The sequence below is a fragment of the Eumetopias jubatus genome, unplaced genomic scaffold (genome assembly GCF_037043125.1).
Source record: "Eumetopias jubatus isolate StellerSeaLion01/CBP00866 unplaced genomic scaffold, mEumJub1_p1.0 scaffold_16, whole genome shotgun sequence".
NCBI lineage: Eukaryota > Metazoa > Chordata > Mammalia > Carnivora > Otariidae > Eumetopias > Eumetopias jubatus.
The window spans coordinates 69738245-69766179 of NW_028274822.1; the positions used below are offsets into that span (position 1 = coordinate 69738245).

Sequence of the window (27935 nt, forward strand, 5' to 3'; positions counted from 1 at the left end):
AAGGCATTGTACCAGTTCACAGCTGCTTGGCCATTTGACATTCTGACCAATCTAATAGTGGTATGAGTGCTAGTATGAGGAAGAGTTTTAGTTTAGAATCTTTTTTTTTTTTTTAAGATTTTTATTTATTTGAGTGAGAGAACATGAGCCGGTGGGAGGAGCAAAGGGCAAAGCTGACTCCCTGTTGAGCAGGGAGCTGGATGCACGGCTCCATCCTGGGACTCTAGGATCATGACCTGAGCCAAAGGTGGACGCTTAACCAACTGAGCCACCCAGGCGCCCCTAGTTTAGAATCCTTATTGAGGCTTCAAAGTTGATTAGTACATTTATTTGGCAAATTAATGTGGTACAACCAGTTTTACTTCTGAAACGTTCTCTCTAGTCTGTGGAGACTAAGTGTCCAGCAAAATCCAGCAATGGGTGAAGCATAAGGTGTGGAGAGCCTTTTAGAAGTATATAGAAGGGGCTCCTGAGTGGCTCAAGTTAAGCGTCCAACTCTTGATTTCAGCTCAAGTCATGAGCCCCGGCTGTGTGCTCGGCTCACTATGTGCTCAGCTCACTATGTGCTCAGCTCGAAGTCTGCTTGAGATTCTCCCTCTGCCCGTGAAATAGATTCTAGTAAGTTAGGTTTACAAAAGTCTACAGTATTGGTCTGAGAGCTTTTTGCCTATGAGCAAGCTTCTGGCAAAAAAGGAAATTCTTTTGGTCCTACTAAAAGGCAGTTCAGATTCCTTCACTAGACTGTAATTTCTGTTGTGATGGATTTGCATAATTTTACTTTCCCCTTAGGCTAAAAATGCATGTTAATCCCAAGCAGTTGACTAGGACAGTACTAGCTCCCACACAGATCTGACCCACAACCATATGGGCAGGCAGAGCAAAGTGCCTAAGTTAGACCACCAGACCTTAAGCCGGGTTCACTTGCCCATAGCTATTCCTGGGTTGGGAAGATAGTACGAAAAATAAACTTTGTTCCAGCAAGGCATTTGGAGACTAGCAATCTTGGGGTCTAGTTCCAGCTGTGTCCCTAACTACCCCTGTGACCTTGACTAGGCCTGTTCATAAGGCAAATGATGGTTCCTATGATACAAGCCTCTCAGTCTGCTGAGGGGATCAAATAAGGACTGTAAACTTTCTAAGAAATGAGATTTGCTAGATCATTGGGAAGACCATGTTTGGGAGAAGTTTGCCAATACCAAACTATTGTTTGTCGGGTCCTTACAGAGAACCTGCTGTCATCCAACTCTGTGCCCAGTGCTGATCGAGACTCTTCTCCCACTACAAATCCCAAACTTTCAACGTTGCAGCGGTCTTCATGTTCTACCCCACTGTCTCAGACTAACCGTTACACCAAAGAGCAAGATTATCGACCTAAAGCAGCTGGGAGAAAAACACCCACTTTGGCATCCCCAGTTCCAGGAACACCCTTTCTCCGCCCTGTCCACCAAGTTCCCCTTGTCCCCCATGTCCCCATCGTTCGGCCTGCTCACCAGCTTCACCCAGGGTTGGTCCAAAGGATGCTGGCCCAGGGAGTACATCCACAGCATCTTCCAAGTTTGCTCCAAGCTGGTGAGTTTCTGACCTGGCATGACGACAGTTGCCAGAATTGAAGAAGTACTATACTGTGAGAAGTTTATCCCTAGAAAACTGGTGCTAGGTTTTCCATCTAACTCGTGGGTAGTGGGTCCAATCCAAACTATCCCTTAGTCCATTAAAAGATGAAGAAGCTAGCTAGCTTAAGAGCATTGCTCATTGCCAAAAAAACTTGTAGGTCAGCAAAGCTTGAAAATTTCCAGGCAGATTGATAACTTCTCACCAGTTTTGTTTTTTCCTGCCCAACAGGTGTGCTTCCTCCTGGGATGGACCTGACTCATTTACAGGGACTATCTGGCCCAATCCTGGGTCAACCGTTTTACCCTTTACCTGCAGCTAGTCACCCTCTCCTAAACCCTCGCCCTGGGACACCTCTGCATCTGGCAATGATGCAGCAGCAGCTACAGCGCTCAGGTAGGCTCAGGAATGGGCCAGGGGAGCTGGGGATGGCCTGAATAGGCTTCAAGCTTTTGGACCAGTTTCCAGTAGAGGGGATGAATTACATGATTCATTCTCTAACTTATCCTAGCAAGATTGGGGCAAGGGGATAACCAGAGAATAGGATGAAGTAAACCAACCTCAGTGGGATTGGGAATTCCTATCCCTACAAAGACTGCGGGAGAGCTATGCCTTGGCATTTTTTTGTCCTCTCTTAGAGGAGGTGGAGAATCCTGACAGGTTTAGCATAGAGACGATCCAGAATAGGTGCCCTCTCATCATTTAATGTTAGTACTTCTCTGATGTGGCTGCTTGGCATGGGGAAGTAGTGGTCCTGTCATTTAGGATGCTTCAGAACAGCTCTGCTTTCCAGGGTATTGTCTTTTGGCATTTTGTGAAGGAGTTAAGGAAACCCTAGAATAAATCCTCCAGTACAGAATTCTCTTCGGAGTTTTATGGATAAGACTTGAGGAAGGCAAGGCCTGATACAGAACTCCTTTCCTGCATACGTTCTGAATGATCACCTTCTTTCTTATCCCCATAGTTCTTCATCCTCCAGGCTCTGGTTCCCAGGCAGCAGCTGTCAGCGTTCAGACGACCCCTCAGAATGTGCCCACCAGGTCGGGTCTGCCCCACGTACACTCCCAGCTGGAGCATCGCCCCAGCCAGAGGAGCAGCTCCCCAGTGGGCCTCGCCAAATGGTTTGGTTCAGATGTGCTACAGCAGCCCCTGCCCTCCATGCCTGCCAAAGTCATCAGTGTAGATGAACTGGAGTACCGTCAATGAACAGGGCAGGCAGGCTCACCTATGCCTGGACCTGTGGTGGCACCCTGATTAGGACTCTGCTTCCTCATCTCGGGTTGGTTTATGGACTTTTACTTTGGAGCACTCTGCGAAGCTATTTAGGGAAGCCCAGGCACCTGGTGTGGTCTGCATCGACGCCAAGTATCTTAACCAATTGAATGGAGCCTACATGGTCTGAATACAGGATGCCCAGTGTTGTCAATCCTGGAAAGTCTTTTTTTGTAAGATATGTGAATGAAGTGTTGGTGTCTTCACCAAGAGGTAGCACCTAAGGGTTCTGAAGAAATAAATGTATAGACCCTATGTACAGACTTGTGTATAAACAACTTTTGTATATACATATAGGATAGCTTTTTTGAACTTATACAGCTGTACATAAAAGTAGCTGATATTAGTTAAGCCTGTGTCAACATTTTTTTTCCACTTGTACATTTGGGACTTTATCTTTTCGTTGATTAAAGTTGCATATGCTAAGTGTGTGAATGAAGTGAATGGCATTGTTGTTTATTTCTTCCTGAATTCATTCCTTCTCATTTACAATCAGCTGACCTGCGAGGTTCAGTAGGTTCCCTGAGGGAAATGATCTGAAGTTTTAATTTTTCTTTAAAACTCAGAATTGAGGGGCGCCTGGGTGGCTCAGATGGTTAAGCATCTGCCTTCAGCTCAGGTCATGATCTCCAGATCCTGGGATCGAGCCCCACGTCGGGCTCCCTGCTCTGCAGGAAGCCTGCTTCTCCCTCTGCCTGTGCCTTTCCCCACTGCTCCCGCTCTCTCCCTCTCTCCCTGTCTCAAACGAATAATTCTTAAAAAAAAAAAAAAATTGAACTCCTTATCTCATTTAGAAGAAAGAATCATTGGCTGCCTTTTTTGTCTTAACAGGCCAGCTTAGGCTGGAATGACACTATAGGAAGACTTGCAGGTTAACACCAGATTATAATGTGTACTGTCTTAGATTAAAACCACTAGTGAAAACAATTTATTGGGTAATCATATATATGGTAGCTTCTCCCAAACCATGTTTACTGGGGCAAAAGTCAACAGTCCGTTGGCATCCTGTTCTCCAGCTCAAAGTCCCCTATAAGGAACAACAGGACCTGAGAGTTTAGTCAACCCATTAATAAGTCCTTTTTCATATGAAACTGCCCTCAAGACTGCGTTAGCAGACTCCTTGTGTTTTATGTCTCATTCCTCAGCTCACAATTATTTCCATTATTCGCCTTAACTATATGCACAGCATTAGAGAACAGTATTCTACCAGAATACCGTAGCTATGGTCTTGAGTCCGCTTTCCTGACTGAGGGTTTTTCAGTCCTACTCTGAGGTGATAACTTACTTCTCAAACTCCATTCGCCCTACTTCTCAATACTTGTCCATGTAGGGCCATCAAAGCTACTCTGACTTCACGCTAGAGGGTCAAATAATGAGGTGGTTCTTCACCTGTAGGTGAAGGCCAAGGTGGTTGGATTTTGACTGCAAGGGTAAAAAACAGCCCGAGTCTTCAGTGTTAGGAGTGTCGCCTATAAACCTGGAGCTGCCCCCACCGTGACTTACTACTTCCAGGAACACAAACCAGGTTGCCTTTCAGCAAAACCTAGCTTTGTGGACTGAGCATGAGGTCTGTGTCTTCCTGGTACTTCAACTTCATTAGTCCTCCCACTCCCCAGGCCCCCATGGGGTTTGCTCTTAGGATTCCTTAGCTTTAGAAATAAAGCCTCTGTTTAGAATTCTTACAAATGCTTTGTTTCCACAGGTGGAAGCTGGAAAGCAGTCTCAAGTAACAATAGGAGAACACAGATGCCTGAATCCACTCCCACCTTTCCTACGTTTTCTTTCACTTCGTCCCCTTCGTGTTGAACCAAGAGTTGTAGGTGTTCGGTGGGAAGAATTGGGCCAGAGCTGCCAATTTTCAGGCTAGAAGCTGACAGGACCGAAATGAACAATATAGGCACCAGGCAATGGGCGAAACTATTTGCCAGTGGCTGGTCAGACAAGAGCCAGAAGGAAGTAAGGCAATGTTGCTAATACTAGCACAGCCGAAGGTAGAGAAATTTTAAAACCATTTTGGTGTAGGGGAGGGAGAGGACGCTAAGGCAGTCTTTCAGGAGCTAAGAGCCTGATAAAAGGGTCAGGGTAGGAGGAAGTGAGGTCTCTGCTAACAGGAGGGGTCATACATGGAACAACTTTGGCAAGTCTAGCAGGCACGAGAGGAGTTTAGAAGCAATCAGGACTAGAAGGATGTGCAACACAAAAGGTCAAGAGAATCATGGGAATAAAAGATGCAGCATAGGGAATACAGGCAATGGTACTGTATGGTGATAGCTACACTTATGAGCATAACATGTAGAGTTGTTAGATCACTGTTGTATACCTGAAACTAATGTAACATTGTGTGTGGAAAAAAAAAAGGATGCGGAAGGCAGCCTCAGAGTAAAACAGGAATGCCACAAAGAACCTTATGGAAGACCTACCTTTAAGGAGGGTGGCCAGGTAGGAGGAAAGAATAGTGCCTCCCAAAGGAAGGAGCTGAGCAGCCAGTACTTGGGAAGTCAGTGTAACCAATGAGAAGTGGGGGAAAAATTGGCTAGTACCGCCAACCCTTCTTTCAGGAGATAGCCACTGAGTATCTTTAGTCTCTACTAAGAGTAGCCACGTCCACTGGCCCTTCTGTAAATGAATGAGAGGAGCACAAACAAAATCCAGGAATAAAGATAACTTACAGGAGTAAACTCTTCTTCAGTAATTCTATTCTCTACCAACAGCTGGTTCAAGAATAGGCTTGTGACCCAATTTAGGCCGTAAGACAAAAGGACAAATTGGGCAGTTTCTGGCAAATAGCTTCCCAAAAAGGTAAGAATCAGTCCTCTTTATTATCCTCTGGATGCTGGATGTGAGGCCTGGGACTACAGCAGACATTCTGACTGTGAGGGGGGAGCCAGCTGCTCAGCAAAGCCAACAAACTGCAGTGGACAGAGTTGACTGATGAAAAAATCTGGATCTTCAATGGCATTACAGCTGCCACGAGCCCATCTGAGCTCTGTTACAACTTATATGAGAGATCAAGTTTCCTTCCACTTCAGCAAGGTTGTTAGTGTTTGCTGTTAAACAGTTAAAAGCATTCCAACTAACTAATGGCACAGTACAGTAAGTCTGTTAAGCTGTGCTAAAAAAAATCAGGAAAGGGGCACATGGCTGGCTCAGTTGGTAGAACATGCAGCTCTCAATCTCAGGGTCATGAGTTGGAGGCCCACACTGGGTGTAGAGATTGCTTAAATAAACAAACTTAAAAAAGGTCAGGAAAGAAATGGAATATGTAACCATATAGGAAATTGGAGCCATGCTGTGACAGCCAAACCACTGTAGTCTTGGGAGTCCATTTAGAGAAAGCCTTTACTATAGGAATGCCCCTCCTTAGCAGCTCTACCCCAGACAGCATTCCTCTCCCAGAACTCTCAAGTCTGAGCCCAAAAGGGAAAGAAAGGAAAATGGTAGAGTAATGCTCTCCTCAACATCAGGGGGTCACTGATAGGGGAAGAAGAGGATGCTGAATGCTAGAAGCAAGGCCTGTTCAAAGCACATCCTGAGGTTTTTGATGAACTGGATTTCAGCAACCTCTTCTACCCAACTTCCTGGCAGTGCTAAATTCTTGCTCAATGATGTGAATTTGAGCATGAGGATTTCCCTGAAACCCAATATTTGCTCTGGTTGAAAAGCAAACCTTGCTGGAAATCCCATAGCTCAGAAAGCCAATGTTTCTCTAAAGAGCTGGGGTAAGCTCTAGATTTTGGCCTCTGTCATGAATGCACCAGTGATATCAAGGCCTATAGCCTACAAAGTGACTGGGATACCAGGCTTTCTCCTGGGCTGGAGACAGTGCTAAGCCCAAGCTCCAGGAAGACAATCAGAAAAACAACTGTTACTAAGGTAGCATAAATAACAAATACTGGAAAAGGCTGAGTCCTATGTGGATAATCCCACATCCCCATCCCTCACAACCTGCTAGAAGCTTTAGCTCACTGCAGGTAAAATCAAACTCTGTCTTCCTGCAAATCTGTTTCCACTCCTGATTTTCTCAGGGACTACCTTTCTCTATGATCCCTGTAATCCATACTGAAATAATCTTTTACTTCTTTTTCACCAAAGAGGAAGTTAATCAATTACCAAGTTTAGACTTCTGTGTACCTACCTGACCACACCCTCCCTCTGCCATTATTCCCACTAAACCAGTCTACCGCCCAAAGATTATTACCAATCAATTTCCCAGTATCAGGGTGATTCCCTTTATATTCCTGTATTCCCAGCCCAAGACCTCTAATTATGTCCTCAGTACCCTCTTAAGTAGTCTTGACCCCACCTTTCCTTCTAACATCCCACCTCCATATATACACATGTGTACACACAAAGCTGCTCTGCTCAGGTAACGGAAAGGGACCAGTGATAACAGCCAACATTCACTAAGTACTTCTATGCCAGATACTGTGCTAAGTATTTTACAACTACCATCTCCCTTAATACTAACAGTCTCCACTCCAGAAGGTAAGTGCTATTACCATCTCCATGTTACATGAGGAAACAGACAGTTATAGAGGTTGTGTAATTTATGCAGGGTTTCACAGCTAATTAGAAGTGGCCATGCAATTCAAACTCTTGATGTGTCTGGTTAGAGTACTTTACTCAACTGCCACACGACACTATCTCCCATATGGACCAGCCTTGCAGGGAATAATCAGTTAACTTACATCACGTCCTTCCTCATTCCAGTATCCAGGAGGAAAGACCACTTGAGAAGAGTGAAGGCCACATGCATTTGGAAGGGTTTCCCATGACTAAACATCAAATAAGATGTTGCAGTCACATTTTTATCCATTTCACACTTAAGACCAAGCTCCCAAATACCCCTTTTGCAGATGTCTCACTGTACATATACCCATCCTCATTCAGTCAAACCCAAAACAAATTCTGACAATGACACATGAACTGCACATAGCTGGATGGCCTACCAGGTCCTTTATGCAGTTGAATTTACAAGGTGACACCAAGTTAAGACAAAGTTCCAGCTTGGATGCCTTCATCTCCCTCCCCTGAATCCTGATCCACTGGCTGCCAAAGCTCGAAGGGGTTTGGGGTAGGGTGCTTGGTCATGGGAAAAGCTGCTACGGTTGGCCCAGCACATGGGTAGAGGGGAAGGTTTCATTTCTTCACAATCTGAATGACATCCTCGTCCTCCAGTGTATGATCTTTACCCACTTTTTGAGGATTGTGTTTCACAGACAGACCCCAGACCAGAGCGCTGTATGGAAGGAAAAAAAAAAAGTGTAAAGAATCATCTCGCTTCTACCTTAGCTACCAGGGTGCCACCTTTCTGCTTAGATTTAGCACTCCAGCTCTTAAGAACCATAGGCTTGCAACATCGCCCCTCCCCAGTCAAGGACCACATTCAAAGCCCACAGGCACTAGCTTCCCCAGCAGTACGGCACAATGCAGCCGTCACATACAAAGTGGCAAAGACTTCTGGAAGTTGTGTGGTTCCTCATTCCAGAGCCAATTCAGGAAGGTCAAAGAGAAAAAACAAATGAGAAATGTGACAAGACTAGTTTAAAATTAAGAGAAAGCATGGGTTTGATATAGAAAAATACTCTGAAATAATCTGGATTAGAAATTGGTTCTTACAGTGTCAGTTATAGATTGTTACAGAATGCCAATTTTTATTGGGTCTACTAAAACCATCAGTGGGTACTAATAAATATAGGGCCTCCCTCCTTAGCCATGCTAGGAAAATTCTCTCTCCCTCCCAAGACACCATAACTGGAATGTTCTCCTGATTTTTTTGGAATTTACGAAGGTAATTTTTTTTTTTTAAGATTTTATGTGACAGGGAGAAAGTGAGTGAGTGCACAAGAGCAGGGGGAGGGAGAAGCAGACTGAGCCAGCTATTTTTTTATCTATAGGCCTCCAATACTAAAAATATGTTGTGCTAGTGATGGAGATTGGTGAACAAGACACTGAGATCTGCCTCACAAAGGCTAAGAACTATGTACCAAGGGATAGAAAATGACAGCCACGTTGTTATTATATTGCCTTTGCAACAAAACATCTTTATAAACCTATGTTCCAGGTGCCTGGGTGGCTGAGTTGATTAAGCAACTGCCTACAGCTCAGGTCATGATCCCAGGGTCCTGGGATCAAGTTCCACATCAGGCTCCCCCTGCTCTGCAGGGAGCCTGCTTCTCCCACTGCCTGCCATTCCCCCTGCTTGTGCACTCTATCAAATAGATAAATAAAATCTTTAAAAAAGTAAATAAATAAAAACCTATGTTCCGGGACACCTGGGTGGCACAGTCGGTTAAGTGCCCGACTCTTGCTTTCGGCTCAGGTTGTGATCTCAGGGTTGTGGGACAGAACCCCACTTAGGGCTCCCCACCATTTTGGTACTGTTTGCATTTTTTTCTTTCTTTTTTTTTTAAAGATTTTTATTTATTTATTGAGAGAGAGAGAATAGTAGAGAGAGAGCATGAGAAGGAGGAAGGTCAGAGGGAGAAGCAGACTCTCTGCTGAGCAGGGAGCCTGATGCAGGACTTGATCCCGGGACTCCAGGATCATGACCTGAGCCAAAGGCAGTCGCTTAACCAATTGAGCCACCCAGGCACCCGCATTTTTTTCTTACATTTAAGTGCTGCTTTTTATTTTTTTAAAGATAATTTGACAGAGAGAGAGACAGAGAGAGAGGGAACACAAGCATTAGGAGTGGGAGAGGGAGAAGCAGGCTTTCTGCAGAACAGGAAACCCAATGCAGGGCTCGATCCCAGAACCATGGGATCATAACCTGAGCTGAAGGCAAACGCTTAATGACTGAGCCACCCAAGCGCCCCTAGTTTTTTTTTTTTTTACAAAAATTATTTATTTATTTGAGACAGAGCAAGTCAGAGAGAGAACATGAGCAGGGGGAGGGGAGAGTGAGAGCAGACTCCCCATTGAGCAGGGAGCCCGATGCAGGACTCAATCCCAGGACCCTGGGATAATGAGCCAAGCCGAAGACACACACCTTACCGACTTGAGCCACCCAGGCACCCAGAAAACTAGTTTTTAGCAATCATATTCAATGCCTGCAGTAACATCAGTGCCTCCCATTTTGTTGATGGCAATGTAAATAGGTCCAGCCCTTGTGGAGAGCAATGCAGCAAAACATATCAAAGGCATATTATCATTAATCCTAGATTAAAGAAATTAAGAGAAAGGTCTGTGTGTGAAGATAAGAAAACTATGTAAAGTAACAATAAATAGGAAAAATGTGGTAAATAAAAATGATGTGAATCTTGTAAAACACATAGTAAATGATTAAAGGACATGTGCATGTATTCAAGGACACAAACAGAATGCAACAAGGACAAATGTTACAATTAGTAGGTCTAAAGCTGAATTTTTTTCTATTAAGATGGTTAAAATGCTATTTGTTCCATAATTTTAAAAAAAAAGGAAAATAGTGACCAAATAAAATTCTATTTGTTTTGATGTCTTTTCTCCAAAATATTTTTCTCCCTTCTCATTTAATTCCCTCATTAACTTACAGTTCTAGAGGCTGAGAACAGTGTTCTGCCACCATGGAAGGCAAGACCTATATAGAAATCTATGAAGTTGGAAAAAGGAAAATAATCTAACTTCCAAGACTCTCCTTCACTGATTCAAGTATATGCCAAAATGTAAAGGTCTGAGGATAGTGGAAATTAGGTGCCTGCACATGGAATACAGTTATTTTGGATAAAAGGAATGCGAAGTTTAATAAAGGTCTTCACTCTTTCAGTATTCTTAGGATCAGAAACAAGTATTTTTTTTTTAAGTTTTTATCTTAATTCCAGTTAGTTGTTATATTAGTTTCAGGTGTACAATATAATGATTCAACAAATATCATCCAGTGCTCACCACAAGTGCACTACACTCCTTAATCCCCATCACCTGTTTCACCCATCCCCCCCAACCACCTCCCCTCTGGTAACCATCAGTTTGTTCTCTATAGTTAAGAGTCTTTCTTATTTTCGTTTTCCCCCTTTGCTCGTTTCTTAAATTCCACATATGAATGAAATCATATGGTATTTGTCTTTCTCTGACTTATTTCACTTAGCATTATACTCTCTAGCTCCACCCATGTCATTGCAAATGACAAGATTTCATTCTTTTTTATGGCTGAGTAATAGCCTATCGTATGTATATACACATCTTCTCTATCCATCAACCGATGGACAAAAAATTGTTGATAACTATATTACAGTTATGTGAGCTGATAATGTTAGAATAATGGTAAGGGATATAAGGAAACTCTTTGTACTATTTTTTCAACTTTTCTATAAGTCTAAAATTAGCTCAGGGGTGCCTGGGTGGCTCAGTCGGTTGAGCATCTGACTCCTGATTTCGGCTCGGGTCATGGTTTCAGGGTCGTGGGATCAAGCCTTGTGTCAGGCTCCGCACTCAGTAAGGAGTCTGCTTGAGATTCTCTCTGCCCCAATCCCTATTCGTGTGTATGAACGCTCTCGCTCACAAATAAATCTTTAGAAAAATAAAATAAATAAAATTAGCTCAATTAGCTCAAAATAAGATGTCAGAAATTTTCAGCCTGTATCAGCAATGAAAGTATACGAAGGAGATTTAGGGGCATTTACCCATGCTTAAGGTTTAGGGGGGTCTCAGTACCCACTGGAGGCCAGTATGATGCTGGCAAGAAGAGTTAACATTCGCGTTTGCCAAGAGGAAGACCAATTAACACGAGAAAATCAGAGCCCTGTGTACTGTCAGCCCACTGACCTGACAAGGCTTTTAGAGCACTTCCTGCTCCAACTTGGCATGGTTTTAGGAAGATACTGCAGAGTTCTAACCAAGCGAACTTTTTAGCAGCACCCTCTGATGCCATTTTCTTTAATGGTAGCCTAAGAATTGCTAGTTAGTGGAATCAGGAGCTCACAGGGAAAAGAAGGCACTACATGCCCATGATACTTACTATTTAAATTCTTTGATAAGATTTTTGTGAATCTTCATGCAGAAATCCTCCACCGTAGTCCTAGAGTAAGGCAGCACCACTGGGGATGTATAATCTGGTAACTGGCCTTTGGGTTTGGTGTAACTAGAACAGAGAGGGAGCAGAGGTTGCCTACTTCTTGGAATGTTTCATGGACTGAATGCAAATCAACCCTCCATCACTCCTGAAAAGATCAGACACAGATAACCTCCAATTAAGGAAGAAAGTGTCCTCAATATGGCCTAGCAGATGACAGAAATTTATTTATATCTCCAAAAAGAGACAAATTATGCACTAAGCTCCAGACGGTATCATTTTAGGATAGTCTGGTTTAATTCCTACAGCAATATGACCCTTTCCACTAAGACTTACATCCTCACTAGTTTCAGATAGTCCCAGATCTTTTCCAAGAGGTCATCAAAATTCCAGCGGTGATGGGCAGAGATGGGTACACAGTGAGGCACCTTATAGATGATATCCAATTCCTCAATGGAGATCTGATCAATCTTATTCAACACATAGATACAAGGGATATAAACTCTATAGAAGTAAAAGAAAAAGAAGACATTAGTCTGGAACTGTTGACAAGACTGTCAGTGATCAGCATCCCCTGGCCCAGGACCCCAAATCAGAGACTGCAAAACATAAGAGGCAGATCAACCCCTCAACCCTGCCTCCAAAAGGCTTCCTACCAAAATAAGGCAGAATATCCAAAACGTGAACTATGAGTTGAGAAGCAACAAAACTCAGGCCCTAGTCTGAGCCATGCAGCTAATTGAGAGGCATCAGAAGGAACAAAAGCTTTGGAATCACACAGACTCAATCTACTCCCAGCTCTGTCACTTCCTGAATCTAAATCCCTTGGGCAAGTCTCAGAGTCAATTTCCCACAAAGTTGTTTTACAAACTGTAAATGTATTTTTAATAATGTATTTCATCATAATTTTTAAAATAAAAAACATAACATCTAACAATGTCACAATCCTAATGTCCATATCAATATGGCAGCTAAGGTTACTATTTATAGCAAGCCACAATTTTTCAGGCTTTAACTGCTCACTTAGTGCCTAACTCAAAGAACTGGCCTTTGTTTTCAAATGAGAATCAAATAAATCCATCCAATAAAATAGGAACAAATGAACAGGAAAGCAACTAAACAACATTATGCTCAAATGCCAGGAAAAATTTTAACAGTGGCTTAATTTATTATTTTTTATTATTTCTTTTATTTATATTTATATTATTTTTATTTTTATTTAAAATACAATATATATAAAAATAATTTAAAATACTAATAATATAAGTTTTCATGGAATAGGGCTCCAGCCCACAAACCTTCAGGTTACACTTGGAGAGAACAGATACAGCCCGGCTGTATGATAGGATATGATATGATAGCCTATAGGATTTCTCAGATGGATTAATTCTGAGAGAGCAGATTGGGAACTACTTTTTTCCACCATCATATGACACAGCTTAGGGAATGGCCTAGTTGAATTTGACTATTATAATCAAATTTCAGAGCAAAGAAGAATGTCAGAAATCAAAACCAACCCTTCAATTTACAGCGAACAAAACCAAGGCCCACTATTATTTGAGATAGCAGCACAGCCAGTTAGAATCTATGTCTTCCAGATTCACAATCCAATACTGTTTCCACTACAAGGCTTCAGATTCAAACTCGGGCACCAGACTGTACACTGAGTGATACCTGTTTCCTTCTACCACGTCGATGAGGTCATCCGCTGTGGCATCACTACGCAGTGTCACATCAGCATTGTGAATTTTGTATTCAGCCAGAATGCTCTTCACAGTTTCAGCATCCAGCTCGCTCTGAGGGCACTGAATGTGCAGAGAAGACAATAATTGGTCACAGAGCAAAAAAAAAAAAAACTCCCTAAAGTATCTATCATTATACCTGGATAATCCTAAGGTACAAATCCATTTCTAAAATCTGTTATTCTGGATGAGAATAATTTGACTTTTATTAGAAAATACTTAAAAACTAATAACCTGGGTGCCTGGGTGGCTCAGTTGGTTAAGCGACTGCCCTCTGCTCAGGTCATGATCATGGAGTCTCAAGATCAAGTCCCGCATAGGGCTCCCTGCTCAGTGGGGAGTCTGCTTCTCCCTCTCACCCTTCCCCCTCTCATGCTCTCTCTCTCGAATAAATCAATCTTAAATAATAATAATAATAATCTTTCCAAACTCAGATGAAGGTGCTGTGGACTGAATCACTCCCACCCAAATTCATATGTTTATACTCCTAACCCCAGTATCTCAGAATGTCACTGTTAGGGTTAAAGATAGGGTCTTGAAAGAGGTAAGTAACTAAGTTAAAATGAGGTCTTATGGATGAACCCTAATTCAATGTGACTGACATCATTAGAGGAAAAGGAGACTAGGAAACAGACACACAGAGGGAAGACCATGTGAAGACACAGGGAGAAGACAGCCATCTACAAACCAAGTAGTGGCCTCAGAAGAAACCCACCCTGCTCATACCTTGATCTCAGATGTCTAGTGCCTCCAGGATTAAGACAAAATAAACTGTTGTTTAAGCCACCCAATCTATGATACTTTATTATGGCAGCCTTAGCAAATGAAGAATACTAAATGTTCAAATTCAAACATTATGACAGGATAATGAGAAAGATCTTCAGGGCAGGACAGCTTAACTCTGTGCTAGTCATATCATGGGGACCTCTAGAATGTTAAATGTTGTAGGAAATTCTATTACTTAGAAGCAAGCAGAATTGGACAGAGTTGATCACTCCTCCAATCTGAAAGTTTCTTTACTTGGCTTCCAAGATTCCAAACTCTCCCAGTTTTCCTCCTTCTTCTGTCTAAAAAATCTTATTTGCTGATTCTTCCCATCTCCCAACCTATAATCACTGAAGGGGGGCGATAAGGCCCAATCCTTGAACCTCTTTTCTATTTACACTCATTTCCTAGTTATCTCAGCTAAGTTCATGGCTCTAGAGTTGCTATCCACCAAATTTTTATCTCCAGCCTAGAAAATTCCTCATATGCCTCTTGGATGGTAATACTTGGGTGTCTAGCATCTCAAACTGAATATCCTGATCTTCCCCTCCTCTCCAATCCTATTCTATTCAAAGTCTTAACATTTTAGTAATGAGTGTCTACTGTTCTAGCTCAGGAAAAAATCTTATAGTCATCTCTCTCACAAACCACATTCAATCCAGGTGTAATTCCTACCAGCTACTTTCAAAATCTTTTGATAATCAACCACTTCTCATCTCCCACACTGTTACAACTCTGGCCTGAGAAACATCACTTCGTGACTGGATTATTGCAATAACCTCTTAAATGGCTTTTTTGCTTCCATTTCTTATATTCTTAACCCAATCCAATCTATTCTCAACAAATAGCTAGATTGATTCCACCAAAACCTAAATCAAATCATGTTCACTCCATAGACGGGAACCCAACCAACAGTTATCCAACTCCTGCAAAGTAAAAGTACATATGCTATGACTTCATCTCTTACCACTCTCCTACTTGCTCACTCTGCTGTTCCTCAAGTATGCAAAGGCATGCTCTACCTCAGGGCTTTGCACTTGAATATTCCCTCTATATGGAATGCTCTTCCCCAAGATACCCCTTTTGTTCACTCCTTCACATCACCTCAGAGAAGACTTCTCTAATCAACTCTCCCACCAACACTCTCCATCCCTTTTCCCAGTTTATTTTTGTCCTTAGATTTATCATCTAATATACTGTATTAACTCATTAATTTTGTTTACTACGTTTACACATAGAATGTAAGGAGATTTTTGCCTATTTTGCTCTCTCTTCCAACTTACCCCCACTGCCCAATAAGAACCTAAAACAATGCTTGGCTCACAGTAGACACTCTATAAATCTGTGCTGAATGAATGAAAACACAAGATATTAGCAGCCATCTATTTCATGTAAGCATTAAAACTGGTCTATACTTAGGGCACCTGGGTGGCTCAGTTGTTAAGCATCTGCCTTGGGCTCCCGTCATGATCCTGGGATCAAGCCCCGTGTCAGGCTCCCTGCTCTGTGGGAGGCCTGCTTCTCCTTCTCCCAATCCCCCTGCTTGTGTTCCTTCTCTCGCTGTCTCTCTGTCAAAAATCTTTAAAAAACAAAACAAAACTGGTCTATACTCCCATACCACATCAAATAAATAACCCAAAAGAAATGAAGTCTGAGATTGATTCTTGTCCTACTCTGAAAGTCATTACAATGTCATTGTGTTACCTCTGTAGTGCTGGCAGAAGCCAGGTAATTTCCAAAGGTCAACATCCCTGTGCCTCAATCCACTCTCGACCCCAGTCCCTTCAGCAGCCTGCCCCATATCACCTCCACTTACAGTGGCCGTGAGATTAATGCCTCCTTTATCCTTCTTCTTAAAGCCAATGTTGGGAGGTTTGCTGTTCAAGCGAATGCCAAAGCCTTCCAGCTCATTTTCAATTATCTTTTTGTGTCCCAAAGGTTTCAGGACATCCAGAACAATCAGGATCAAGTTACATGTTCGGGCCACTGAAAAATGGAAAAAAAATAATAATAATTATTTATATCCAAGCAAAACTCACTAAAGACTTAAGTAAGCCAAATACTCAAAAGCTGGGGTGGGGGGCAATGGAGTTCCATTAAGACAAAGGATTTTTTTATAAATACATAGACACACATGAAGTTCTTAAGGTTACCAAATTCTATGACAGAAGTCAGTTTGCAATGTGTGCCTGGTTTTCCACTGGTACATCTAGATGTGTTAACTTCTAGATACACTAGCAGAAAAACAAGTCAGAATAAAGATAAGAACCGAGCAGTAACCTAAATCCCAGAAGAAGTTTAGAAAGATTTAAAACAATAAGATTCTAAAACCATAAGACTAGTCTTATGTCTGCTTGGCATATTTTTAGTCAAGTTTATTATCAGCATAATTATATATATATTACATATAGATTATCAGTGTAATTTACAAAAAACAAATTGTGTCCATGTTAAGCATATGGTTTAATGACAAATGTATATATATACCTGTGTAACCACCACAGGCAAGAAAGAGAGAGAACATTTCCATCACCTCTGAAATCAATCTTCCCCTTGATTCCCATTCAACCACTGATCTGCTTTCTGTCACCACAGGTTTGCATTTAAAAAAATTTCATATGGGGCGCCTGGGTGGCTCAGTCATTAAGCATCTGCCTTCGGCTCAGGTCATGATCCCGGGGTCCTGAGATCGAGCCCCACATCAGGATCCCTGCTCCGCGGGAAGGCTGCTTCTCCCTCCTTCACTCCCCCTACTTGTGTTCTCTCTCTGTCTCTCTCTGTCAAATAAATAAAATCTTAAAAAAAAAAAATTTCATATAAATGGAATTACACAAAATATAGTCTTATGTGCCTGGCTGTCTTAACTTAGCATAATGTTTCTGATATTCATCCATGAGTAACTCCTAATACATAATTCTATAAATAGCTAAATTAATAATTCAATGTAAGAGTAGACTAAAAATACTTTCAGACATGAAAAAACAAAAATTTACCTATCATTCATCCTTTTTCTGGAAGTTTACTAAAGACTGTGCTTCAGCAAAACATGAAAGTGACCCCAAAAAAGACACTGACCCCAGGAAACAGGGGATCCCACACAAAAACACAGAAGAAAGTCTCAGGCTGATAGACATGTAAAAAGTCTATAGCTGCACTGTCCAATACAGACTCCACTAGCTACTTGGGGCTATTTAAACTAATTAAAATGAAATAAAATTTGAAATTCAGTTCCTCAATTACCCTAGGCTCATTTAAAGCACTCAATAACCACACATGCCTAGGGGCTACCATACTGGAGAGCACAAATTCAGACCACTTCCTCTACTGGACAGTGCTGATCTAGAAAGCAACCAATCCAGATTAAAGCAAGAAGACAGGGTACACGAGGGTACTGTCAGGGTTGTGGGGAAAAAATGAAATCACTAAGACTGTATTTGGAGCTATATTTAACTATATAGAAAAATACTGACTGATAGGCATTTGATCTGTTAGAACATTTAAAAATTAGCAAACACAAAAAAAACAAAACAAAAAAAGAAACAATTATTAACTCCATGAAAAACAAATTTCAAAAAGACTTCAAGAGAAAAGAATTAGCAATGGACAAAAGTTACTTATTTGTTACATAATAATGTAAACTATGACTGATAGGTTAACTAAAAACTGTGATATAATTTATTTGAAAGAAAGGACAGCGCAGCACCTAGCTGGCTCAGTCAGTGGAGCATGTGACTCTTGATCTAGGGGTTGTAAGTTGAAGCCCCATGTTGGGTGTAGAGATTACTTAAAAATAAAATTAAAAAAAAATGGGAATAAAGGTATAGAGTGTGAGAGTGCTAATTCTCCACCATAACATGAAACCAACAGGTGACATCTAAAATTAATTAATCGTGAAACAGCAATATAAGCATAATATTTGAAAATATGAAGGTAAGTAACAGAAGAAACAGTTGAAGAGTTGGTAACAGCTGCCAATGGGGAATGACAGTGGAGGTGAGGAAAGGTGGGGAAGCAGATTGTTGCAATTTATGATGAGCCTTTTATAGTATTTTACTTCAAGTAAAAGAAGAAAAGAAGAAAAGGCATGGGTGGGAGTCAGGAAACCCAAGTTCTAGATCTGAATCGGCCACAACCAGTGCAACTTCAGTTCTCCCGTCCTTAGTGTTTCTCCTCAAATGGAGATCTGGACTGTTACTCTCTGAGGTCCCTTCAAGTTCTGACATTCTACTCCAGTAAGAAGTCAGATAAAACTACACCCTTCACTGTGCTAAAATCTCGTAAGTCCAACAGTCCCCAACTAAAGGAACAGTGCACAGTAAAGGGATGATATCCCAGGATGGTGGCCCTGGACCACTCACCTGCAATGACTTGACGGCCTCTACCTTTCCCATCCTTGGCACCCTCAATGATACCTGGAAGATCCAGGAGCTGCAAGATTAAGGACAGGGTAAAGGCGAGAAGGGAAAAAGAAGTCATATATCTGAACCGATCAAAGAGAATGATTTATTTTTCAAGTATCCAAAGTATAAAAGATCCAAATCCGACCTTCCTTATAAGTTGAGTGTACATAACTTTTACTATTTTTTTTAAGATTTTATTTATTTGACAGACAGAGACACAGGGAGAAAAGGAGAACAAGCAGGGGGAGCGGGAGAGAGAGAAGCAGGCTTCCCGCTGAGCAGGGAGCCCGATGCAGGGCTCAATCCCAGGACTCTGGGATCATGACCCAAGCTGAAGGCAGATGCTTAACAACTGAGCCACCCAGGCGCCCCTTACTATGCATTTAAATGTCAGTTTTTTATATACTTTTTTAAATGCAAGTTTTTTTTAATATACTTTACCTAGTTTAAAATGCCTAACAGCCCTGAGATAAGGATATTAGCTGAGGTTCACAGAGGTTAAGTGATTTGCCCAAAATCACAATCCTAATAAATCAAGTAAGATTATGGCTCACATTTTGAGGGCCAAATCGATTATTCTACATTAAGATCTTCTAGGGGCGCCTGGGTGGCTCAGTCGGTTAAGTGTCCGATTCTTGATTTGGGCTCAGGTCATGATCTCAGGGTTGTGAGATCAAGCCCCACGCATGGAGCCTACTTAAAATTGCTTCTCCCCCTCTGCTCCCCACCACCTCTCTAAAATAAATAAGTAAATAAATAATATATATATAAGACACATGTTTATATAATATTAGAACATACATATTATCTTCTAATTTCCTTCTTTTCAGAAGGTTAGCCTCCACATCAATTCCTTATGGTAGATAATAGTTGAATCTTGATATTCACGTGATACATACTGAGATCTTTGCAAATCCTCCAAATTCCCCAATTCACAAAAATTTCTCCAGTCATTAACTAGGCGAGGACATAATAATCACCTGTAAAACCATCAAAAATGGAGATATCCAAGCCCCATCCTTACAAATTCTAATTTAGAAGGGCAAAGGAGGGTTCAGATATTGATCTGTACTTCAAAACGCTCCACGGGTGACTCTGATGTGTGTCCCCAATTGAAAATGACTGCTTAATTGCCCAGAAAATGCAGTAAAGGGAAAAACTTCACAGAAGTCATAGTATATGTACATAACAATGAGAACATAAAAACCAACTTTTGCACACAAATCAAATGCACATCTCAGCAAAATTACAAACTATTAGTTATACCTTAAAGAGTCCACTGAAAACAGTTAAAAGCATATATAAAATCTGAAAATATCAAGGGTCCTCTATATGGCCAATATTGAATTATCCACATGAACGGACCAGAACCAGAGTGGCAGCTTATCAAAACATCATTTAAAACCAGTCTTTGCTATAAGCCTATCTGACATTATAAAAATATACTTTACATTAAAAAAACCACAATGGGGGCACCTGGCTAGCTCAGTTGGAAGACTCTTGATCTCTGAGTCTTGATGAGCCCCACAGTGGGTGTAGAGATTACTTACAATGAATAATTTTAAAAATAACTAAATAAACCAAAATGAAGAAACTAATTCAGGAGGTGCTTAGACAGTTCAACTTTTCCTTTCAAGAGCCTACTCAAAGTTCCTCCCTATTCTTCACTAAATAAATGTTACATCGTCTAAGACTAATACAACACACCAAACTGAGCTACCGTTTTATAATTTATGCTGAATACATCAGACCTGACTTGGAAACATTCGTTATATTGATTTACAAGGCTACATGGGAAATAATGAGCACACCAGATCTTGATTTCTAAACACCATTTTCCAATAAAAGAAACTATAGCTCCTTCAGAAGTGGTCGACTTCAGGCCTGGAGCAGGGAAAAATCTAAGATTAGCATGGAACATCATGTCATGCCAAAAAAATAAGAAAGTATTCATAAAAAGATGGGGGATTATGGAAAGTACACAGGAGCCAACCTGAAGGAGTTCCTAATTATAAAAGCTGGAACAAAACGAGTAACAAAGTAATGGTAGTACTGGATTATAACCCATAAAATAAAATAAATATCCACAAGCCCACGTTGATACATATTACTGAATAAATGAGAGAAGGAACAGCTCTTCCAAATAGCAGAATTCTAATTAACAACATTTAGTAAGAAAGAGAAAAATAAAGATTCGGCATTAGGCAAGAAGCAGAGTAATAACTGCTGCAGAGAGGATCCAGATGGATGCTAAAATGAGGGGGCAAGTTTGAGAGATAGGATTTGTATCTTCTCAAAATACCTCTCCCAAGATATTTAACTACAAAAAGAAATAATTTTTTAAAAAAGAAAGATAATAGCTTTACAGTAGAGAAATCCTGCAGATACCACCAAAGCGATGGGACGTCAACATCACAAATTAAGACTATAACATCATGAATCCTGTAAGATGCACTGAGAAGGACACACCATCATTTCATCGTATTCAAGACAAAATACGTAATACCTCAGTCTGATTGTGAGAAAATACCTGACAAACCCAAACTAAGGGACATTCTACAAAATAACTAATCAATACTCTTTAAGTGTCAAGGTCTTAAAGGACAGGACTGAGAAACTATTACAGATGGCAGGAGAATAAAGAAGAATAACTAAATGCAACACAGGATGATCCCCGATAAAATCTTGGAAAAGGATGTTGGTGGAAAAATTGGTAAAAATTTGAGTAAGATCTGTAGTTTAGGAACTACTGCATCAATGTTAATCTATTCCTGATAATTTTTCTGTGATTATGTAGGATGTTCACATAAGGGGCAGCAACATGAATGATACAAGAGAACCTCAAAATAATTATGTTGAATGAAAGAAGCCACCCAAAAGAAAGTACATTTATATTTACACATGGTCTTATTTATGTAAAACTCGAAATGTAAACTTATCTGTACTGATAAAATGTAGATAAGTAATTGCTTGGAGATGAAGGGGACCAGGAGGGAAGGGGCATGCAGAAACTTTTGGGGATGGTATGTTCATGATCTTGATTGTGGTGATGTTTCCACCAGCATATAATTATGTCAAAACTTAGCAAACTGTATACTTTACCTGCAGTTTATTGTATGTGAATTATACCTCAATAAATATGTTTGAAAAAACAAAAAGTTCATCCATCAGTTGTTCCTAGAAATTAAGTCTAGAGTCTACTTCTTCAACTCTCCCAAAGATTCTACAATCTATTTCTAACACTTAGTAAATCCAAGTCTGCTAAAAATATATATATATTACTTCTGCTAAAAATATATATATATACACACACACATATATCAGCAAAAAGCTTTAATGTATATTGAGCTAGCTAATGTTCTCAAGAACTCAAAAAGGAAAATCCATCTGGATATTCTAAAACTCTTAAACCTAGAATATGGCTTTAAAAGACCATCTGAAAGAGAGAATATTACACTAAGAGAAAAGAGCACAGGCTTTCTAACTATCTCAACTGAAAACAAGGAAATTTATTGAAGCCCCTACAAAAGTAAAAAACCTAAATTTAACTTTTCTTGACAGGGAAATAATTTTAAGGTTACATCAAACATTTAAATGTGGCAACTAAATTTCAGACAGTATCACTGTGTTATGACTGTAGACATAGCAACTAAATTTCATTCAATAAAATAACCTATGCTTTACATATTTAAATTTCATATTACACCAAGAGATAAGAAAAGAACATACATATTTTTTTAAATCATGAAACTGTAGGATTTTAAGAATTGAACGTTAAACTAACTCAAACTCAAATGCCTTTAGAGGTTAAAGCAGTTAAATGTGCAAGTCAATTATTTATATAGGACAACAGGAATCCTAGGGACCCTAGAAAGTTAAAATAAGCTCCATAATTTTTAAAACTGAACATCCATTCTACAGGCTAATCTCTGCCTATGTGATAAGTGGTGGTTCAGTCACTACTTAAAACACCTCCAGACACAGTAATTTATTACAAGAGGTACCATTCCATCTTCAGGCACCTTTACTGTTAAAACCATCATACTTCCTAACAAAAAAACCCAGAAATCTCCCTCCTTAAAATTCTTATTAAATGGTTCTAATTTTGTATACCTCTCCCTCCATGTCACAGATAATGAGTACTCTGCCACAAAACAGCTATTTAGAAAACATTCAAGCGGGGGGACGCCTGGGTGGCTCAGTCATTAAGCATCTGCCTTCAGCTCAGGTCATGGTCCTGGGGTCCTGGGATAGAGCCCCACACTGAGCCCCACATTGGGCTCTCTGCTCAGCGGGAAGCCTGCTTCTCCCTCTCCGACTCCCCTTGTTTGTGTTCCCTCTCTCACTGTGTCTCTCTCTGTCAAATAAATAAATAAAATCTTTTTTAAAAAAATAATAAAATAAAAATAAATAAAAAAACATTCAAGGGTAGTCATTTTCATCCTGTTATGTACACCTTAACTTGGTTTCTAGAGAAAGTCAGGGGGCAGGAGGGAAGGAGAGTGCACAGGCAGAAAAGAAAGCATCATGCAAAAAAAGGGGGGGGAAAAACCTAACAGGTCAGGAGACACTGAAATGAATGCTTTGTGGGAAAGACAAGGAAAGAGAGGGTTAAATAGTTCTTTATTCTGATATACTCAAAAGCTCTGAAAGAGGTGTCAAGAACATCTCATCAGGGAAGAAGTTATTCTCTGAGCTGCCAAAGCTATGATTATCACCAAGACTCTAAAACCAGATGGCATCAAGCAGTGGTCCAGATATGCTCAAGCATCCTCATTCTTGTTATATACATTTGGACATGGAAACCCTGAAAGGTCCATGTCCCAACACAGTCTCTGCATGGGCAGGGAAAAAAGCCATTGAAAATACCACCAGGACACTGGTCCCTTCCTACTTCAGATTAATAAAGAAGCACAAATGCACATCACAACTGTGTAGCTCAGCAGGAGGGAAAACAAATGCTTTTACCAACAGTTTCCAAAAAACGAGCCAAGGTACTCTGGGGCACCACACAGAACTTAAGGGTACCATAGGCTATTCTAAGTTTTCAAGAGAAACAACAATTCTTGATATATGTCAGACAATGAAGGAACTACTAGCTCCACAGAGCTCTCAATTTCAACATTTACATCCTACTACATTGCTTTCAATTACGTCACATCCAAAACTTTGAGAAGTTAGACTTTTTCATCAGTTGCTATAATAAAAAAGCACCACACAAAAATCAATGTAAAAAAGGAAACAAATGTGGTTGTATCCAATCTGATTCCAAAGTTTGAGAAGTTATGTGGTACCCAACAGTGCACACATCCCACTGGTAAATAAGTAACTGTGGCGCTAAGGACGTAACTACTTAGTTGTTTGGACCTAACAAACGGAACCATTAGGTATTTCTTTTGGCCTGGGGCGTGATAAAAAAAATTACTGGGACAAGAAAAGGTGTCAGGAAATAACTACTGAGACACTAAGGGTGCTGTGAGCCAAGAAAGCCTGGGAATCTCCAGCCTAGATTCAAATGTCACAGAATTCAGAATCTTGCCTTCTTAGCTGTGCAGCCAAAAAGAATATGACCCATTAAAGCTTACATTTACATACACCTTCTTTCATACCCAAAGGGACTCTTCATTTGGTAGCCCTAAATCCGTCACCTATCTAAGAAAAACTTCTCAGGACACCAACTTCATTAGGCCTCACAGACAAGAATTATCTTCTAAAAAGGATCTCACCAAAAAACATAAAAATAAAAAATAAAAAGGATCTTACATTATTTCTTATTAAAAAGTTTCTGATGGTTCCTAGTTACATATAAGATAAAAATCAACTTCCTTAGCAGGCACACAAGGCCATTCATAATTCAGCCCCAACCTACTTTTCCAGATTCAGTTTCTACCACTCCTGCCCCATGCCTCAGCTTGCACCACAGCAAGCTATTTACCATTATGGCTGCCTGAAATTGCACTTCACCTTCTCTGGCTGATGAAATTCTACCTGAACTTCAAGACCCACCTGCACTGTCATTTTCTACATGAAGCTTTTTTAGTCTTACCAGACCTTCCCCCAATATCCTCAGGTCAAAAAGTAGTCCCTTCTTTCTCTGTGTTTTCACAAACACAATCCCACTGTGTTATGTACTGTTCTATCTTCCTTGCTACACAGGAAGGGCCTAGTAGATCAAAGATCAGGTCTAGCATACAGAGAGCTTCTTAAATGAATGAAAGAATGGATTTCTTCCCATCTGTGGCCTACCGGCCTGACTCACCTGGATCTTGGCACCTTTGTATCTGATGACACCAGGCACAGTGGTCAGAGTAGTGAACTCATAGGCTGCCACCTCAGAATATACCCCTGCCAGGTTACTAAGCAGTGTTGACTTCCCCACTGATGGAAAACCCACAAACCCAATTCGAGCATCACCTGTCTTGGCCACATCAAAACCTAAAACATCAATAAATATCAAAAAGAAGAGGAAAGTTATCTCTTAAAGTGTTGAGATTCATGAAATTCCTTTCACATTCTGGTAGCCTATCTATCCAGGACATATTTCTCCAACTTCTCCAACTTTCTCTCCAGAACTTAAGCACACAAAATAACAATTAACATTGTTTATTTATTTTTAGATTTTATCTATTTATTTGAGACAGAGAGAGAGCACAAGCAGCGGGGAGGAGGAGAGGGAGAGGCAGACTCCACGCCGAGCAGGGAGCCGAAGGCAGATGCTTAACTGACTAAACCACCTAGGTGCCCCTAACGTTGTTTAATGGAATATTTATTTAGAAACTTTATTCCTCTACCACTTACACTATTATTCACCTTTCTAGTACCCATAGTATTTAACACTCAAAGATTGTATAATAGTCGATCTAAAAATGGATGGAGCACCTGGGTGGCTCAGTTAAGCTGCCAGCCAACTCTTGATTTTGGTTCAGGTCATGATCTCAGGGTTAAGAGATCAAGCCCAACGCTGAGCTCTGCGCTCAGCACAGTCTGCTTATCCTTCCCCCCTCCCCCGTCCCCATTTGTGTGTTTGTGTGTGTGTGCGCTCTCTTTCTCTCAAATAAATAAAATCATTTTAAAAATGGGTTTCTTCATATGTGGAATATAAGAAACAAAAGCAAAAAGAGAAACAAAAAATGAGACTCTTAAACATAGAGAACAAACAGATGGTCACTAGAAGGAAGGTGGGGGGATGGGTGAAAAAGGTGAAGGGGATTAAGAGCCCATGTATTGTGATGAGCACTTGAGTATTGTTGAATCACTATATTGTACACCTGAAACTAATATGTTTGTTAATGTTACTAGAATTAAAAACAAATTTAAAGTAAAAAAAGTAAGTTTTTACATAAAATAAATAAAATAAAAATGGGTTTCTTTTTTGTCTTACAAACTCTAGGAACTGTGTGACTGACTGGATTTTCTTTTTTTTTTCCTTTTATGGCTGCAAACAACTTAAAAGCCAAATTCATGGCCCTCCTCTAGGAAGTATAGACTTTATGACTTTATTTTTGGTCCTAACCTTATCTCTCTTGGCTTCAAATTATTCTTCCTACCCTCACTTCCCTTTGCATCAATTTCCTTCCTTATTTTTACCTTGTTGATGTATGTATTTACATATTCCTGTAAGCCAATGAAAACCTATTTTGGATCAATATAGGATATACATAGGAGTGCCTGGCTGGCTCAGTTGGAAGAGGATGCAACTCTTGATCTCAAGATCTTGAGTTCGGGACACATGTTGGGTGTAGAGATTATTTTAAAAAATAAACAAAAAAAGTACAGGATATACATAAAACTCTAGTTTATCACTTAGACAACATTCATTTGCCTTTGAAACCAGAATAAACACAACTCATGAATTAAGGATTAGAAAATACAAATCTACTATCATAGAAATTTTAAAATTACTTTTAAACCATATAGCTACATTATTTCGACAGAAATTACATAAAAAAAAAAAACAATATTGAAGAAAAACACAAACCTTCTCCTGGCCCACCACCACCACCACCTTTTGGGGTAATGAGCTCTCTACGAAGCTTAGCAAGGCGAGCCTTAAGCAGCCCTAGGTGGTGTGCTGTGGCCTTGTTCTTTTGAGTCCGAGCCATCTGTAAGAGAGGAATCACAGCCATAAATCAGAAGCAGTTCCTACAAGGTAAAATATCCAGAATGAACGCTCCCCCAACTGGGAATGATTTTCTTCTAGATCCTACCTGATGTCAGTATGTCCGTTTTAGTCGGACTTAAAAAAGAGTGAAAAGTCATTCTCTTTATTACCCAGCCCATTCCCCTCATTACAGAGCAAACAACTGAAGCCCAAAGAGAAGAGACATGACAACTGTCACTGCAATTAGCACCCACAGATCAGACTAAAACTCAGCTGCGGAGTCCTTTTCTACTGCTTGAACCTGGTATGCACCATCTGATATAAGGTCACCACTTTCCGGATTTTAAAGAGCTCTGAGCACTTCAGACGACAGAATCACACAGTAATTCAGGTGGAATCAACAGCTACTGCAGATCTTATCCCAGATCCATTCCTGGGAGCAATGCTCTGGGAAACGCGGTCTTCAAAGTAGAGATTGGGGAGAGGAGGATGGGTTTTGGGAGATGATGAAAGATACTGAAGTGCGTGAGCGGATCAGGGCTGGAGCAGTGGGACAGAGAGGGCTGTGTTGCTCACAGAAAAGGAAGACTGAGAGAGGATCGATGTTCGGACAGGAGCCGAACACGGAACGGGGTACCGACCAAGGAGCAGGGGTGTGGAATGCGGGCCCCGGCTGAGGGGAGTCGAAGGGCTCCAGGAGAGGCTGAGGGGAGTCGGGGAACGCAGGACCGAGTAGAGGGGAGTCGGGGGGACCCGGGGCGGGACTGAGCGGAGTCGGGGGGACTCGGGGCCGGGCTGAGGGGAGTTGGAGAACGCTGGGCCGGTCCTGAGGCGTTAAAGGGAGTATAGGCAAGAGCAATGCTACCTAAAAAGGAACACTCCGAGGGAGAGTGAAGCGCCAGCTGTGCCTATTACCTCGGCTTCGATCTCCGCAATCTTGGCTAAGGTGCTGCTCATGGTAGCGAGTCACCGGGCGTTGGGGGTGAGAGCGTAGTGGCCTCCGCAGGGTACTATCCCTCACACAACCGCGGGAATACCTGCCAAGGCCACCAGGC

The 27935-nt window shown here is 41.0% G+C and overlaps 2 protein-coding genes across 6 annotated transcripts in view; one reads left to right on the top strand and one right to left on the bottom strand.

Annotated features, from left to right (window-relative positions):
* The window catches only part of EIF4ENIF1 (eukaryotic translation initiation factor 4E nuclear import factor 1), a 44799-nt gene extending 41472 nt beyond the window's left edge, over window positions 1–3327 (top strand). For all 4 annotated transcript variants that reach the window (XM_028124721.2, XM_028124724.2, XM_028124725.2 and 1 more), the window contains 3 exons: window positions 1225–1569; window positions 1843–2007; window positions 2576–3327. In XM_028124721.2, coding sequence (XP_027980522.1) covers window positions 1225–1569; window positions 1843–2007; window positions 2576–2817 — 752 coding nt within the window. In that variant the 3' untranslated portion in view covers window positions 2818–3327. The remainder of the gene's footprint in view (window positions 1–1224; window positions 1570–1842; window positions 2008–2575) is intronic.
* On the bottom strand, window positions 118–27935 carry DRG1 (developmentally regulated GTP binding protein 1). Of its 2 annotated transcripts, none has more exons than XM_088019289.1 (9): window positions 27796–27935; window positions 26758–26881; window positions 25039–25214; window positions 18738–18807; window positions 16196–16365; window positions 13547–13677; window positions 12209–12376; window positions 11819–11941; window positions 118–1582 (listed from the first exon to the last, which is right to left on the bottom strand). In XM_088019289.1, coding segments are annotated over exons 1-9 (1005 nt in total). In that variant the 5' UTR covers window positions 27838–27935; the 3' UTR covers window positions 118–1581. The 2 variants fall into 2 exon arrangements, with proteins under 2 accessions (XP_087875415.1, XP_027980564.1); XM_028124763.2 differs by lacking the exon at window positions 118–1582 and adding an exon at window positions 7821–8122.